The sequence below is a fragment of the Ictidomys tridecemlineatus genome, chromosome 7, assembly GCF_052094955.1.
Source record: "Ictidomys tridecemlineatus isolate mIctTri1 chromosome 7, mIctTri1.hap1, whole genome shotgun sequence".
NCBI classification, from domain to species: Eukaryota; Metazoa; Chordata; class Mammalia; order Rodentia; family Sciuridae; genus Ictidomys; species Ictidomys tridecemlineatus.
Window position 1 is genome coordinate 192,685,222 of NC_135483.1, and position 17,212 is coordinate 192,702,433.

The following is a 17,212-nucleotide window of genomic DNA, read 5'->3' on the forward strand; positions in this document are numbered from 1 at the left end:
CACCCTGCTGTCTGGTGTATGTTCTCCTGGGAAGGCAGTGTTTTTGGAACCAGGTGTTGCTGTAACGTGAGCCTGGGCTGACTCTGTGTGTCCCTGGCTGACCAGTGTGGGGTGGGGGCACATGTTGCTTGCCGTTCCTTGAACACAGTCCTTTGGGTGTCCTCAGTGTTGTTCTTCCCCATGCTCAGCAATGCCACAGATGGTGACACTGCAGCCTGTTTTCTCCAAGGCACAACTTCTTTTGAATGATGCAGGATCCCATTCACCTGACGTTGATAAAGACATGATTTCAGTTAAGCACGGAAAGTGGAGGTATCATATATCCCTTGTCACTTAACACTGAGCAGATTCAATGGTTGTTAAATATGCTGCCAGGGATGTTGAATGAATGCTTAGTAGTATTTCTGGGCACAATTGCACGTTGAATTTGAGGATGAAATATTAATTTTGGCATACATGTGGAACTCTGATTTATAGTTAGTTAAGTATGAGATGACTAGGGGACTCCCCCCACCAGTGGCATGAGTTCACTCTTTTCTTGTTTCTGGGAATTGGAAAACATCTTACTTCACCCACCTTCTTGTAGGACCAAGTCCTGGCCTTGATTTATCCCCCCTTCTCTAGAAAGCAGGGCCTCATAGGAGTGAATGCTCTCCAAGGATACACATGGTTACTTCTCTGGTTCCCACCGTCAGGTGCAGCTTAGTGGCTTAGAGTTTGGCTCTGTTCGGGCCTGAGTCTAGTTGCTGTTTCCACATCCCTGTTTGTTTTTTGAGCACTTCCTCTGAGACTGGCTCTGCTAGAAGCAGGGTCCACAAGGTCCCCCAGTGGGGAGGGAGCACATGTGGACAGTCAGGGTCACTTCAGTGGGGCAGTGCAACCCAGGAAGGGAGCACAGAAGTCAAGCCTGTGTCTTTGCTGTGCTAGTGTTTGAGGAGGGCTGGTGTGCCCACAGTGTGCTTTTGACTTTGACTCCTCCCGCAGACACAGTGTGGGGACTGGGACAGTTCCTGGGGAGCAGTGGGCACCAAGGCTGAAAAACAGGAAACTGCTGGTCATTAAGGGCTATAGGTGCTGGCTGAGAAGTTTGACCCTTTCCTGAAAATGAGGGGCATCCTCTTAAAATGAGACTTCACTACTGTGTTTTAGAAAGATCTTGCTGTGAACACCTGGGAGGCCCCTGGAAAGCTCAGAGCAGAATGGTGGCTGAGCCATCTGGGCTTTGTGGGAGTGGAGGGAGGTATAAGGCAGGCTGACCTGGTGGTGGTGCTGGTCCTTGTTGAGGGACGTGTCCTGCCAGATGTGCTATAGAACACCAGGTTGGTGCCTCCTGGTAGACAGGTACAAACGGGGGTGTCATTCAGGGTCATTGTCACCTGTATGTCTTTTGAAGCCAAACGTGGATGAGATCATTCAGGAAGAGGATTGGGAGTGAGGAGAACATGTCCATGAAGCCCCAAGTGGGAACCCTGCATGGGGTTGGGGGCATGGTGACCAGCAGGAGCCCAGGAAGGATACTGAGAAGAAGTTAAAAGGGAAGGAAGTGGGCTGGGGTTGTGGCTCAGTGCTAGAGCACTTGCCTGGCATGTGTGAGGCACTGGGTTTGATTCTCAGCACCACATATAAATAAATGAATAAAAATAAAGGTCCATCAACGACTAAAAATATATATTTAAAAAAAAAAAAAAAAAGAAGCCTGGGCCACTTCTCCCAAGGACCAAGGGCCTGAGGCATAAGTGCTCTGGGGAGACAGGCAGGGCGCTGGCGGATCTGCAGCCTGGGGCTCTGGCATGACCAGGCCAGAGCTGGGCAGAGATCTGACTGCAGGGCCTGGGGACAAGTGGTGTCGAGGCTTGGCAGCCAAGAGGGCATGATGGAGAGGGTTGAAAGTGACAGCATCTGGATGGGGCAGGTGAGAGACAGTGCTGAAGGGTGGGGACCATTGGCCTCAGCGTTTGTTTGGGGCTGAGGCAGTCTGTGCTCATGAATCCTGCAAGAAACCAGTGCCTGAGCAAGATGAGGTGACCGTGCATCCACCAGCCGTCCATGGTCTCATGCCTGGCTGGTCCCTGTCCCTGGCTGGAAGGTCTGTCAAGGCCCCAGTGCCACTGTCATTCATTCTGAAACAGCAGAGCCTGAGTGAGGGGCCGTGCAGATAGTCTTGTCACCACAGAGTCAGCTGGGAGGAATGGGCAGCTCCCCTCAGCTGGGACAGACAAGCCCATTGTTTGTCCTTTGGAACGCATGGCATTTCATTGCCTTTCTTTTCTCCACAGCTTACGGTTATTCCAGAAGTTTGACACCTTCCGGATTCTGGTTTGTGGTGGGGATGGCAGTGTTGGCTGGGTCCTCTCTGAAATTGACAGCCTCAACCTTCACAAACAGGTACCTGGACTCTAGGGAGCTCAACTCCAGCAGAGGGCTGCCAAGGTCAGGGTGGCCTGCTGTTTCAGCTCTGTGCATTAGAGGCACCTGCTCTCTGGCAGGGAATAGCAGAGGTTTGGAAGGTCATGCAGATTGTGGCCAGAGAGAGGAGAAGGGAGAGCAAGTCAGAGCCTGGGGCATGAAGAACTGTCCCAGTTGGGGGAGGGTCTGGAGGCTGTTGTCCCCTGTCCCCCCAGGCTCTTCACTGGGTGCTGGTCTGATTTGATGCCTCTGGTTCTGGAAGTGGGGAGGAAGTATACATTCAACCTCTCAACTGAACTTAGGTTTTTGTATAGAGATGAAAATACACTTTTCTGATTGTACATTAAAAAAATGTTGACTGTGTTGTTGGATTTTTACTCCCAGCCACGCCTCTCCCCTGGTATTTAGTCACTGCTAACATTGCTGTCACTGCCTTTTTGACTTGTATCAATACGTAGAGCAAGATGTGAACACAGTTGCAGTTGTAAATGGACACTACTATTTTCTCACTAACTTCTCACTGCACGCCTAGAGTCAGTGTAGCAGGCATTTCATGCTCAGCTCTAGCCAGCAGGTCTGTGTAGCTTCCCCTGGATGAAGCTGGAGCCCGAGCCCGAGCTTAGCTCATGGCTTGCATCAGTGGAGCTGAGATTTCTTAGCAACAAGGCTGACGAAGCCGTATGTGCTTCCTCTGAGTTTAAAAATTGGTATGTACTAACTGACTCCGCTCCACTAGGACTGTGCCTGCTCACCTTCCTGGTATGGCATGAGTCTGTACTTTCTCATGTGTGCCCAAATGGCTTCTTTTCAAGTTTTGCCCAACAGAGTAAAATAAGAATCTTATTTTTATTTCTTCGAGTCAAGCCTTGTCTCATTTGACTATGAAGTTTTAGATGAATCACCTGTTTGTGATTCAAATTATGCTTTTCCTCATTTTCTCTTGAGGTGTTCATTTTATTTTTTTAAATTGATGTCTAAGGGTAAGTGTTTTATTAACTCTTATGTCTATCTTTGTAGATTTTCCCCCCTTATTGGTCATTTGTAATTTTATTAAAATATTGTTTTGGTCTTCATGATTTTTGTCATTTGTCATATTGAGACACTTGTCCATACTCCAAGGTTATGCAAACAGTCATTGATATTGTCTTATACCATGTTTATATTGCCCTTTAAAATGGGCATGGTGGTGCGTAAATCCCAAGAGACTTGTGAGGCTGAGGCAGTAGGATTGCAAGTTCAAGGCCAGCCTCAGAAACTTAGCAAGACCCTGTCTCAAAATTATAAATAAAAATAAACTAAAAAATTTTAAATCTTCCATGTGACTTTATTGCATTTTCTAGTGATTTTTGCATTCTCCACCCAGCTCCACTGGCTCAGTGGTACTTATGGGTGGTTGTTGTTAGTACTTAACTCCACAATGGAGTGAGTAGGGTCTTTTTTTGTCTTTAATTTTTATTGGTACATTATAGATGTACATAATTGTGATATTTGTTACTACATATTCATATATGCATACAATGTAATAATATGATTTGGCTAATACTATTCCTCAGCACTTCCCTCCTTCTTCCCCTCCTCCTACCCATGGTCCCTTTCCTCTTCTGTACTGATCTCCCTTGCCCCCACCTTTCTTTTCTTTTCTTTTTTTTTTTTTTTTTTGAGAGAGAGAGAGGGGCGGGGAGAATCTTAATATTTATTTTTTAGTTTTTTGGCGGACACAACATCTTTCTTTGTATGTGGTGCTGAGGTTCGAACCCGGGCCACACGCATGCCAGGCAAGCGTGCTACAGCTTGAGCCACATTCCCAGCCCACCCCCACCTTTCTTTCCTCCTACCTTTCTAGCTTTTACATGTGAGAGAAAAACATGGGACTCTTGTCCTTCTGAGTTTGACTTATTTTGCTTAACACAATGTTCTCAAATCCATTTTCCTGCAAACGACATAATTTCATTTTTCTTTATGGCTGAATAAAACTCCATTGTGTATGTATATTTACCACATTTTCTTTATCCGTTTATCTGTTGGTGGTCACCTACACTGGTTCCACCATTGTTTGGCCATTGTGAGCTGTGCTGCTGTAAACATGGGTATGCAAGTGTCACTCTTGTAAGATGACTTTAATTCTTTAGGATAAATACTGCGGAGTGGCATGGCTGGATCATATGGTGGTTCCCTGATTTGTCTTTTGAGGAACCTCCATACTGATTTCCATAGCAGTTGTATTGATTTATTGTCTCAGTGTAAAGTGTTTCTTGTTCTCCATGTCCTCTCCAGCATTTATTATTATTTGAATTCTTTTTTTTTTTTTTATTGGTTGTTCACAACATTACAAAGCTCTTGACATATCATACTTCGAACAATAGTTTCAAGTGAGTTATGAACTCCCATTTTTACCCCAAATACAGATTGCAGAATCACATAGGTTACACATTCACATTTTTACATAATGCCATACTAGTGACTGATGTATTCTGCTACTTTCCTATCCTCTACTATCCCCCTCCCCCCCATCTTCTTATTATTTGAATTCTTGATGACTGCCATTGTGACTGGTATGACATGAAATCTTAGCATAATTTTGATTTGCACTTTCCTAATTGCTGATGATGTTGAACATTTTTTTCATACATTTGTTGGTCATTTTATTTTTTCTTTTGAAAAGTGTTGGAGTTCATTTGTCTATTTATTGCATTTTCTTTCTTTCTTTTTTTTTTTAATTTCTTTATATATTCTAGACATTAATACTCTGTCAGAAGAGTAGCTAGCAGTAGATTTTCTCCTCTGGGCTCTCCCTTCCTAATTGTTTCCTTTGCTGTGCAGAGGCTTTTTAACTTGATACCATGTCACTTATTATTAACTCTGGGCATAATTTGTTGAGCTTTAGGGGTCTTGTTGAGAAAGTCATTGCCTGTGTCCATATGCTAGAGTGTTGACCCTACGTTTTCTTCTAAGAGTTGTGGTTTCTGTTCTAATTCTGAGGACTTGGAACCATTTTGAGTTGTTTTTGTGCAGGGTGAGAAATAAGGGTGTAGTGTCGTTCTTTTATACAAGGATGACAAGTTTTCCCAGCACCACTTATTAAGAGAGGCTGTCTTTGCCAGTGTATGTTTTTAGCAGTGATGAGGGTCTTAACCATGCAGTGCACAACCAAGCAGGACTGTTGTTCAGGAAAGAGAGACAGCTCCTCCTAGTGGCAAGACTGGAGTAGTCCACTTAGTTTTGTGGATTTGTGGATTATGGATGAATTTTCTGTTGCTAGTTAGGAAGAGTGAAACCTTGAGGGTTATTTTCATCTCTTCAGCCCACTTCTGTGAACACTCACCTCCTCTGATTTCTCTGTGGCCTTTGATGTTCTCTTGCTGTGGTTTCTTTGGACCCCACACCCTGGCTTTCTTCACACCCTTTCTTCTCCTCCTGGCACCCTTTATATGCTGTGTCTCCAGAGCCCTGTGGGACTTCTCTTTATTCTCCACACTCTTCTTCAGAGGAAGACTCAGTCACTTGAAGGAGTTTTGTCTACCCTTGAGATGCTTTGGGCCCCTCTGGATGTCTTGGTGCTGTAGGTTTCCAGTCCCAAGTTATTGCTTGGCCCCCACCCTACCCACGTTACCTTTCCTTGGAGTCTGAAAACACTGTCCATCCGGGTGTTCAAGCAGAAGTTTGAGAGTCTTTCCTTATTCTTTGGTCCCTTTCCCTCCCTGTTTTCTAGATACCCGATGGGTGTAGTCCTGCCACCCCACCATTCCCAACCCTACTGTGTTCTCCCTGGTCTAGGCCACTTGTATATGCAGCTGGGTCCCTGCTGAGCCCTTGCCTCCATCTGGGGATAGCTCATCTGGGCCACCCTCCCTGGGTGGTTGTATGCATGTGTCCCTCATCAGCTTTGGTGATGGGCAGGGTCCAGCACAATAGCAGAGTTCACCCAGGCCCTTGATTGGATCTGTCTGGCTTTTCTACCCCTCTTCCCTCACTATCTTCTCTGTGTTGTGCTCTGACTTGCACTTCTCAGGCGTGTCATCTCATCTCCTGGAACACTGCCTGTGTTCGTGCTGCCTGTCTTTTCCTGTGGGGCTTCAAGAGGCCTCACTGAGGCACTAGCCCCTCTTAGACTCCTTCAGCACCCAGTTCTTTCCACCTGTGTTCCTTCCCACCTCCTGCATGTCCACACTGTGCTCTTGGTGCTCTTTTCTGCTGCTGTCCCTGCATGCCAGCAGGGCCCCATGCACAGACACTGGGTGTCAGGAGAACAGGGACTGTGCAGTGCTTTGGGGAGCAGGCTGTAGTCCTGGCTTTAGGACTTGTACCCCAGGCTCTGATGACTCTGGTCACTGTGTTGACAGAGAAGTGTGGGGCAACCAGAATTTGGGGGGCCTTTTAAGTACTGACTTGGCACAGAGGGGCTTTGGTGAGGCTCTGAGAGGGGAATGCCAGGTGTGGGCCAGAGCTTTGGGGAATGGCAGGTACAGACTTAGGCTGGGTCTGGAGTGTCCACTTTGGGTGGTTCTGGTCTTAAAAGCCACTGGAGATGATTTTAGGGCTGAAGGAATGATATTAGCGATGTTTTAGAAAGTAAGTTTGGTGAGTAAAGTGCTGTAGTGGTTGGAGTGACTGGTGGGGAGTTACCGACCAGCCCCTGGGATGCAGTCCCAGCAGTGCAACTGGGAACGAAGGGGCTGTGCAAACTGAGGCCCTGGAGGGTTATTGTCAAGATATGGCAATGGCCAGAGTCGACCCTGGCACCTGCTCTTGGACCCTAATGACCACCTGTCTTCTCCAAGTGGCCTCTGCTGAGAAGGTGCAGGCCTCACGCTTCAGTCAGATCTTTCCCATACTTCATGTGGCCATCACTGTAGGGCTCAGGGAGGGCAGTGGATTTTCTTGAGAGGAGATGCATGGGAGGAAGATGGATTTTGTTAATAAGTTTCTCTCTTCTGTTTCTGGTCAGTGTCAGCTGGGAGTGTTACCCCTGGGGACAGGAAATGATCTGGCCCGAGTGCTTGGCTGGGGTTCAGCCTGTGACGATGATACCCAGCTTCCGCAGATCTTGGCGAAGCTGGAGAGGGCCAGCACTAAGATGTTGGACAGGTGAGTGGAATGCGCCAGTGCTGTGTGGGCTTGAAGCTATTCTGAGAAGCAGGCACTTGAGCATGATTCCTGTCCTGGGGTCTGTGCACCTCTGATGTTATTGGTATGTTTGACTTGAGCATATATTCTTTTCCTGATAGTTTTGGTTAGACTATTCAAAGGATAGAAACAAACAACACAGGTTAAGAAGCACGTCCCAAATGGTGAGTTCTCCTTAAGAGACCATACTTAGGTCTGTCATGGCGTCCGAGAAGCTGCCTCTAGTCTTCAGCTGTCTTGGCTGAGGGTCTGTGACCACTGGCAAAGTACTGCTAGGCGTGTATTTGAGCAGTTCCATTTTCCTATGTTCGTTTCCCAGAAGAGCACATTTTGGGCAAGTGTCCTGTAGGATTTAAAAGATATTCTGGCTTTTTTGGGTGGGTTGCTTCTAGTTAGATGGGTGGTACCCCACCGCCCACATGCCTGTGGTCTTTGGTGTCAGTGAACATGTTCCAGGACCCTGGAGATTTGGACAGCCTTCCTGGTAGGAGGTGCTCATCCTCACTGGGCAGGCTGGCTGCTAGCTGAGCAGTTTGTAGCTATCTGAAGGAGGGAAAGTCCATTTCTCCCAGCAGCAGCACCTTATCTCAAGGGCGGCTTTTATGGAAGACCTTTCCCTTCTTTCTGTGGAGCTGTAGTGCCCTGTAGGTTGGGGAGAGGAGATGTTTGTTCTCAGGCAGATGAAGTTACAGATGTGGAGTCAAGATAGAGGGCTTAAAAGTGAGGTTAGAAATAGGACTGAGATCAAGGGACAGGCTGTGGAATTGGGGGGAGCACAGGGTCTGTCATGGGCAGTTGCGTGTCCCTGGGTGCTGGCAGGTGCCTGGTTGAGCTGAAATTGTGCCTGTACAGGTGGAGCGTCATGGCGCACGAGACCAAACTCCCTCGGCAGGCCTCTTCCTCCACTGTCACCGAAGACTTCAGTGAGGATTCCGAGGTATTGCCACCAGCTCTTTTTTGGGGGGCAGGGTGCTAGGGATAGAAACTAGGTCCCCATACATGCTAGGTAAGTGCTTTACCGTTGAGCTCCACCCAGCCTGCCATCACTCTTTAAACCCTACCTCATGGTCTTAACATACGGTCAGCATTTTGAAATGTCTTCTTTGCCCCTCTCATGCTGGGTCTGTCACAGCTGAACAACAGGCTGGCTGGGTTCTAACTCTTGGACTTCATGACTGTGGAAAGGTTTCCTGGGTTATCCCAGTGACCTTGTCCTGTGCCTTCCTGCTCTCTGGTGCATTCTGTCAGCTCCTTAGCACCCCATGCACCATCTATACTGGTTCCCTGTCTGGTCACAGCTGTCCCCCAGCCTGGACTGCCCAGTTCCCTTTGCTGCCTTGTTCCTAGCAGCCACGGGGCCCCTGCCCCTGCCCCACCCCTCCTCTCTCTGGGTGTCTGTAGCCGCCCTTAGTTTGTCTACTCTGGTTCAGCACCGAGTTCTTTTTGCTTGATGGATGTTATAGTTGTGATTGGCTTTAAGTTCCCTGAGGACATAGACTTTGTTTTTTTGTTTTTTTGTTTTTTTTTGAGAGAGAGAGAGAGAGAGAGAGAGAGAGAGAGAGAGAGAATTTTAATATTTATTTTTTAGTTCTCGGCGGACACAACATCTTTTGTTTTGTATGTGGTGCTGAGGATCGAACCCGGGCCGCACATATGCCAGGCGAGCGCGCTACTGCTTGAGCCACATCCCCAGCCCAGGACATAGACTTTGACTTCTTTGGTTTATGTCCTGCACTGATGCAGTGCTGGGCACACAGCTGTGCTTATCCCACAGGGCAAGCTCTGCCAGCTCAGTGTGAGAAGGACTCTGCCTGGTAGTGTGCCATCCGAGAGTGTTAAGGGCTGTAGAAAGAGGTGATCTTCTCCAGGCGGTCAGGGCACAGTTGACGAACAGTGCTGCCGGCCAGAGTATCCAGGCCTGCTTGGCATGTCTTCACACTCACAGAGTGATTTGCCTGGCTAGCAGTGAAGCTTGCTGGCTCGGGGGCAGGGCCAGGGGAGCAGCCACAATACAGGGTGGCATTCCTGTGCCACTGGCAAACGCTAGTGGTGAAGAGGATGGAATTCACACAACATAGAAAACATGGCATCTGCTCTGAATGGAACCCAAACCAGGGGCCACTATCAGTGGGGTCACCACAGACAGAGCCGGTGATAGACTAAGGACCCTGCACAGGCCAGGTTTAGATTTCAGACTAAAGTAGCAGATTTGTTTTTGTTTGGAACTGGCTTTCAGTCTGTCTACTGCTTGATGAATCTTCTGAAGTCTCTTACAGAATACTGGTCAGCTCAGATTAGTGTTTGAAGTGAGTTGAGGCTGTAGCAGGGTGAGGCAGGTAGAGGGCGTCTTCTTTCCAGACTTTGCTACCGGGGAAGTAGAAGATCCCTGTGACCCAGAGTCATGGACAGAGCGCCCAGTCAGTCGATCATGGAGACTGACAGATCCCTTTTTTGGGGTGATTGCAGGTACAGCAGATTCTCTTCTATGAAGACTCAGTTGCAGCCCATCTTTCTAAAATCCTGACCTCAGATCAGCACTCGGTGGTCATCTCATCAGCCAAGTGAGTACTTGGCCTTGGGGAGGCAGGGCCTCAACCAAGGTGGCACCCAGAGTTTCAAACCAGCCACTTTTCTACCTCCCCTTGTACCCCAGAGTGCTTTGTGAGACAGTGAAGGACTTTGTGGCCCGGGTGGGCAGGGCCTACGAGAAGACAACTGAGAGCTCAGAGGAGTCAGAGGTCATGGCCAAGAAGGTCTGTTCCTGGGTACAGGGAGGGAGGGCATCCAGACATGAGGAGCATGCATTCCATGCCAGTCCATCCTGTCTAGTGCTCTGTCCTGAAGGAGAAGTTGGACTCTCTCCTGAAGACCTTGGATGATGAGTCCCAGGCCTCGTCCTCTTTGCCCAACCCACCCCCTACCATTGCTGAGGAGGCTGAAGATGGGGATGGATCGGGCAGCGTCTGTGGCTCCACTGGGGACCGCCTGGTGGGCTCCGCATGTCCTGCCCGGCCACAGATCTTCCGGCCTCGAGAGCAGCTCATGCTGAGAGCCAACAGCCTGAAGAAAGCGATTCGCCAGATCATAGAACACACAGAGAAAGGTATTGGGCCTCTTGGTGGCCGGATGGCTGTCTTCAGACACACACTGGGTTCCTTGTGCGGGTGATGACCAGGATGGACACATTGGGATAAACACTGGCTCACACACTCGTCTACCCTCATCTACACCCATGCCCCTTCAGCAGGGTGCCCTTGCCTGCCTCAGCACTCTCAGGAGCCAGTCCACACTGTCTCCCCTCACTTCACCCCCCTTCCTGGCCCTCCCCGTGTCCACTCTGAGCAGACTGTAGCCATGGATTGGTGTGCCTATGCCTGGCTGCCCTCCTGGATGACATCCAGGGGGTTCCTCTGCTAGGTCACTTCCCCCTCTGTGGTCTCCAGCCTCAAGGTCCTTCTCCCCAGCCAGTCAGCACAATGTCCAGGTGCCGCTGAACTGACTGTGCTTGGGACCAGGCAAAAGGTGGGGTGTTGTGGGGCGCCAGGGTCTGACTGTCAGACAGAAGACATCTGAGAGGGGAAGCTTGGACCCTGCACCCTGTAGCTACCTTGGCACGGCTGCTGCTGTCATATGTGCTCAGTGGCAGTGCTATCTCCCTGCCTAGCTGTTGATGAACAGAATGCCCAGACCCAGGAGCAGGAGGGCTTCATACTAGGCCTCCCCGAGGCAGAAGAGAAGAAGGACTCAAGGACAGATGGCAGAGTATGCCCACCGCTATCCCACAGTGAGAGCTGCGGAGTCCTCAAAGGGAGAAGCCACCGCAAAGGTATGTCTCTGCTGCAGGCAGCCTTTGGTTTTGGTTGCATTCACAAGCTTGCTGAAGGGGCTTTAGGGGCCTTTCTCCTAATTGCTTTAGCCATTTGACTCTCATGACCATGGCCCATGTGTGCACCGTCTGTGTGTGTGATCCTGACATGTGGCTTTTCTGGAGGATACTGGTAGAACCTGCAGGGCCTGGGGAGGTTCCCTGCTCTCCTTGGGAGTGGCTGGTACGTGCCCAGCCTTCCTGACACTTCCTGACAGTGTCCCACAGCGATACTCAGACAGGACTGTGTCTGGCAGGGATGGGATCCTTGCCCCTCGTGGAACAGACCCTGGCACAGGCTCTTCCTGTTGGGGAGCCCCTCTTCCCCTCAGTTGGCCAGGCACTGAGGGGCCTGCCCAGAGCCAGTGCCGAGAGCATTGGTCGTTAATACTCCACTCTGCCTGGGTGCGGACTGCGCCTTCAGACCATGGCCGGGCCAGCCCATCCCTGTGCTGCCATCCACCACCTCTGTTGCCTTCAAGACCACCTAGGCCCTTGGCATGCTGTGCGAGTCCTCACTCAGGGACTTCTTTCTTTGTCTTGTACTTTTCCTGCTGGCCTGACAGGTGGTTTGTAGCTCTCTTTCCTCCCACAGCCCTCACACCTGTCCGTCCACCCATGCCCCCTAGGATTTCAGCTGCATTCCATTTCGGACAGTCTGAGGGTGTTCTGTATTGTGTGTGTGTGTGTGTTTTTTTGTACTGTATTGTTTTACAGCATCCAGATCCCCATGTGAGAAGCTAATGAGCAAAGGAGGTCTGTCCTTGGGCAACTCTGCCTCTCTTCCTCTCCAGGCAGGAAGCCGAGATGGCCTGCCTGCACTGAACACCAAGATCCTGTTCCCAAGTGAGTGCTGTCACCTCCACCTACCTGGGCTGGTGTGCTGGGGATAACTAGCTAGGAGGTGTTTGCTACCAATGGCTTGGACTCGTCACTTTGCTGGGTACTGGATCTGTCAGAAGGAATAAGATGGCATCACTGGCCACAGAGAGCTTATAGGTCCATGAAAAGATAGGCACAGAACTTTAAAATTTATATGACTATGAAAAATGCCCTTTTTAATAAAGGGCAGGCAGAACCCAAATAACTGCCCAAGTAGCTCCTACTACTGAGGTGCCTCCAACCTCCAGGAAGACATTCTTTAGGGGTCTCATAGATGTTGGTGTCTGTGGCCCTACAGGCCCATTTTTGCATGATAAACATTGGATGATGATGGTGATTTTTGACCTGTGAATTGTCAAGGTTTGGATGTCCTTTCATTGTTTCGACTTGTTTAATTATATTAATGTTCTGCAGAACTTGTATCTGCGATGCAGCAGAGACCCACGTTTCTCTTGTCTGCAGCTTCTGGCTAGCACTCTTTCTCTCTCCCTTGCAGGTGTTCGGGCTGGGATGTCTGGTTCCTTGCCTGGGGGCTCTGTCATCAGTCGCTTATTAATTAACGCTGACCCCTTTAATGCTGAACCCGAAAACCTGTGAGTATGAGGTGCACCACAGCATCTTGTTAACACATTGGAACATGATTTCAGAATTAACTGGAGAAATTAATAAGTTGTTGACTGGCTGGGTCTTCGGTTGCTGTAGCCAATGAGGATAACCTAGAAACTGACAGCTGAGGGTGGCAGAGGGCAGGGCCTCCCCTGATTCTTTCTCAGCCCTTTGACAGAGGCGACCAGGCACTCCACTACTCACGGGTGGCCTTCCAGGGCTTTTGCTGGCCCACCCAGTCCTGCTGGAGGCTGACTCAGTGCTCGTCCCCCTGGTTGCCTCAGTTGTCACGCTTGGGTATCTACTGCCCCACTGTCACGTCTTTTCTCCCACATGCTTCTCCCTCCTGTCCTGCTGCCCCACCCGCCTGCTTTCCTGCTTAGTGACACAGACTGAGGAGATGAATATTGAAGAATATTGGGGACGTGGCCTTCTTGCTGTGCCCAGGTTCCGAGGCAGAGAGCACATCTGCAGAGCAGCAGAATGGAGCCTTTTGTTCAGTAGAGACCAGTGAAGAGATGGATGGCATTTTACAAACCGATGAAGACTTCTAGCTTATCTTTCTTGTTGCTGACGACAGGCTCTGGGTGGCTGGGTGCTGGTGATGTTTGGTCACAGGTTGTCAACTGATAGTGTCTGGCATGCTTTAGAAGCTCCGTGGGTTTGGGAGGACAGCCTTTAGACTCCAGGCATTAGTGGTGGCCTTATGCGCCATTCCTGCTCCTGCTCTGTGTCTTCAGGCCGCCACTGAAGGCTCAGACTACATTCCCTCTGGGAGCCGTGCCCTCAGGGCCTTGAACCTCGTCTGGTATCATGGAATCCTGTCTCTGTGTCTAAGGGTGCTTTCTTCTTTACCTGGGGACACACAGCTGTGCTGTCTGCCTCCCCCCGGCTCCCCCCAAACTGTGTAGGCCACCAGCTTGGCCACCACAGTTCTGCCTACAACAGGAGCCCACCATCTCCCTTTATCGGCAGCTGCCAACTGGGACCAGCTACCCCCTCCTTCTCTTGTCCACATGCCTTTTTTCTGGATTAGTTCTCTTTTTTCCCCAGGACCTATGGATACTGTTAGCCACGTGCTCTTCAACTTAGAAGATGGTTTTGTTCCCGAGCTTTGCTGTGAGCCAGCTGTTAGGCACTTGAATTAGATGTGTCCTCAAAATACTTATACATCATGATTAGTTTCAGATCAGGCTACAAAAAGTGTTAAGCTAAACTATCAGAATTTTGGTCCACACAGTGTTCCTAAGTGTCCTTTCCACAGTGAGTTCTGTGGGGTCTCCTGCCATGCTCCCTGCACTGCATCCTCCATGCTGTCTTTTCATTGTGGAAGGACAGGTGTTCCTCTTTTCACCTCCTGTCCTGGAGGGGAACCCTAGGTGACCCACGGCTGTAGAGGAGCTTGGCCATGCCAGCAGTCGAGTGAGCACAGACCAGGGCCTCCGGCTGGTTGGGTGAGAGGCTAAAGGAGATGAGTCTCACAGCAGGACTCTAGGAGGAGGCTTTGTGTGGCTCTGGGCTGGCACAGACATTTTGAAGTTGAGCTCCTTTTTGATTTGGAAACTGCTTTAACAGTCTAAGGGTGTTGGGAAAGCATTTTGAGCTTGGGATTCAGAGGTGTGAGTTTAGGTGCCATGGAAGATCTCCGTGATGCTGGTGCAGCTGCTGTTGAAAAGGTGGGCAGCTCCTCAGAAGGGTGAACTGAGTGGCCAGGTGACTAGCAGCTCTGCTGTTGAGCATATACCCAGGGAACTGACAAATGCCCATGCCTAGCTCGTATACAAATATCCACAGATAATAACCAGAAAGTGGAATGACTCAGATGTACATCAGCTAATGAAGAAGTAAACTAGAATATCCACACAGTGGAATATCATTTTTCAGTAGATGTTTTGTTGGGTGCTGGGGATTGAACTCAGGGGCACTGAACCACTGAGCCACACCCCCAGCCCTATTTTGTATTTAGACAGGGCCTCACTGAGTTGCTTAGCGCCTCACTGTTGCTGAGGCTGGCTTTGAACTCACGATCCTCCTGCCTCAGCCTCATGTGCCACCGCACCTGGTGGGCCACATGTTTTAGGATTTCATTTGTATGGAGTTGTTCAGGATAGGCACAGCCATCTAGACAGCAGATGAGTGGCTTTGAGGGGCTGAGGAGGATGGGGAGTTGGGAGCTGTTAGTTTAGGATGTGACCTTTCTATTGACTGATGACATGTTCTAAAATTGTAGAAATGGTTTTAAAATTCTGTAGTTTTAAAATTTAAAATATATTAAAAATTCCTGAACTATATACTTTTAAATAGGTAAGTACATGACAGGTGAATTATATCTCAGTAAAGCTCTTACAGTGGTGGTTGTGGGGGAGCAAACCTGGTTTGGGTTCATTTTGCTCTAAGGAAGAAATGTATGGAGCTCGGTAGTCTGTCTGACAAGCCAGCCACAGCAGGCCGTTGTAGCTGACTCAGCACTCACCTCTGCAGGGAGTGCTACACAGAGAAGTGTGTCATGAACAACTATTTTGGCATTGGCCTGGATGCGAAGATCTCCCTGGACTTTAACAATAAGCGCGACGAGCACCCAGAGAAGTGCAGGTGGGTTCAGCCTCATGAGCCGCCTGTCCTCTACACCCTTCTGGCCTCTCCTTTCAGATAGCAGGTGATCTCTTTCTGGAGTCAGCGGGGTCTAAATGGTTCAGAATGCTAAGGAGAAGATGGGAGACTGGATGCCTCATTGTCAGACGCAAAGGTGTAGGACGCAGTCAGCAGTCCAGGGCTGGCCAGGTCAGGCAGGCTGGACGTGAGAACACTAGTGGCCGTGGGGGGGGGGGTGGCGGGGATTGAATAAGCCCATGACACTGCAGTAGAGGCAGGTAGCACAAGTTTGCTGGGAGCTGTGTTCCCCAGCAGGCCTCCTGCCACCCACTTCATGCATTCACAGGGAGGGCACAGAAGTTTGGGATGTGAAGATTGCTTTCTCCTTTGTGCTCTTCATCATTTTCCACATTTTCTATGGCAAGCATAATTTTCAAAGACAGAAGAAAGTCATGGTCTATAAAATTTGGGGAAGTTTTGTTCATTTACTTTCTCCACAAATTGTCATTGTTTAGCACAATTCCCTGTTGGTAATTATATTTCTTTTTTTTTTTTTTAATACTGGGGATTGAACTTGGGTGCTTAAACACACTGAGCCACGTCCCCCTTTTTATATTTCATTTAGAGACAGGGTCTTGTTGAGTTTCTTAGGGCCTCACTAAGTTGCTGAGGTTGGCTTTGAACTCGTGAGCCTTCTGCCTCATTCACCTGAGCCACTGGGATCACAGACGTGTGCCACGTTCCTGGCTGGTAACTATATTTCTTCAGGCACATTTGTCTGGTCTTCAGGTGTTTTTGCTGCAGACAGTTTTTGAGACTGACTGGTATGTGACCAGATGCATTCCCCAGGCTTTATAGCAGAGGCTGCTACCTGTGAAGGAAGCCCTGACCCACCTCAAGGCTTGGCTTCCATTCCTAGGAGTCGGACCAAGAACATGATGTGGTATGGAGTCCTGGGCACCAAGGAGCTGCTGCACAGAACCTACAGGAACCTGGAGCAGAAGGTCTTGCTGGAGGTGAGTGGGAAGGGTCCATGCCTCTGAACCCCCACCCCAGCTCTTGGCCTTGTCTGCACTGTGCTGAGCTCCCTCAGGGGAGCCCATCCAGGTCACGCCGCCTTAGCACCTGGTGCAAGTGCTGCTGAAGGAAGACCGGCTCATGCCAAGTGTTTCTCTTTCTCCCTGCCTATGTTTCTGCTGCTCAGTGTGATGGTCGACCAATCCCCCTCCCTAGTCTTCAGGGAATCGCTGTCCTCAACATTCCCAGCTATGCTGGAGGGACCAACTTCTGGGGGGGCACCAAGGAAGATGATGTACGTACAGGGTATAGGGTGGGGGGGCCAGCCTCAGGGAGGAGTGGGACAGCCAGAGGGCAGTAAGGTGCTCTCGTGACCTGGTGGTGCTGGGGGTGGGTGTGGTGGAGGACCAGACAGGGCCCCTTGCCCATGGGCTCACTGTCTAGAGGGCAGACTGAGTACTTGGGATTGGTGAGCAGGGGCCGAGACCTGGGGGACGAGGAGATGGCCAACTTGGGTGGGCCACAGAGAAGAGGAGGGCTATGCCAGGCAGAGGGAGTATTGTATGTGGAGGATCAGAGGCAAGAGGAGACAGGTACATGGAGGGTGTGGAGAAAGGTCCCATGGCTGCAGCGCGCAGCAAGTATGTGGAAGGAGACTGGGATCTGTAAGGGCCTGGTCTGCATAGGGCTGTGAGCCGGGAAGAAATCTGAATGAGGGAA

At 49.8% G+C, this 17,212-nt stretch overlaps 1 protein-coding gene across 6 annotated transcripts in view; it reads left to right on the forward strand.

Moving 5' to 3' along the window:
- The window catches only part of Dgkd (diacylglycerol kinase delta), a 98,105-nt gene that overhangs the window by 68,345 nt on the left and 12,548 nt on the right, over positions 1-17,212 (forward strand). For 5 of the 6 annotated variants that reach the window (XM_078018253.1, XM_078018254.1, XM_078018256.1 and 2 more), the window contains 12 exons: positions 2,277-2,385; positions 7,352-7,491; positions 8,383-8,467; positions 9,997-10,091; positions 10,184-10,283; positions 10,360-10,633; positions 11,195-11,356; positions 12,113-12,241; positions 12,774-12,870; positions 15,365-15,475; positions 16,395-16,491; positions 16,680-16,787. In XM_078018253.1, coding sequence (XP_077874379.1) covers positions 2,277-2,385; positions 7,352-7,491; positions 8,383-8,467; positions 9,997-10,091; positions 10,184-10,283; positions 10,360-10,633; positions 11,195-11,356; positions 12,113-12,241; positions 12,774-12,870; positions 15,365-15,475; positions 16,395-16,491; positions 16,680-16,787 — 1,507 coding nt within the window. The remainder of the gene's footprint in view (positions 1-2,276; positions 2,386-7,351; positions 7,492-8,382; positions 8,468-9,996; positions 10,092-10,183; positions 10,284-10,359; positions 10,634-11,194; positions 11,357-12,112; positions 12,242-12,773; positions 12,871-15,364; positions 15,476-16,394; positions 16,492-16,679; positions 16,788-17,212) is intronic. The other variant, XM_078018255.1, reaches the window with a different exon arrangement.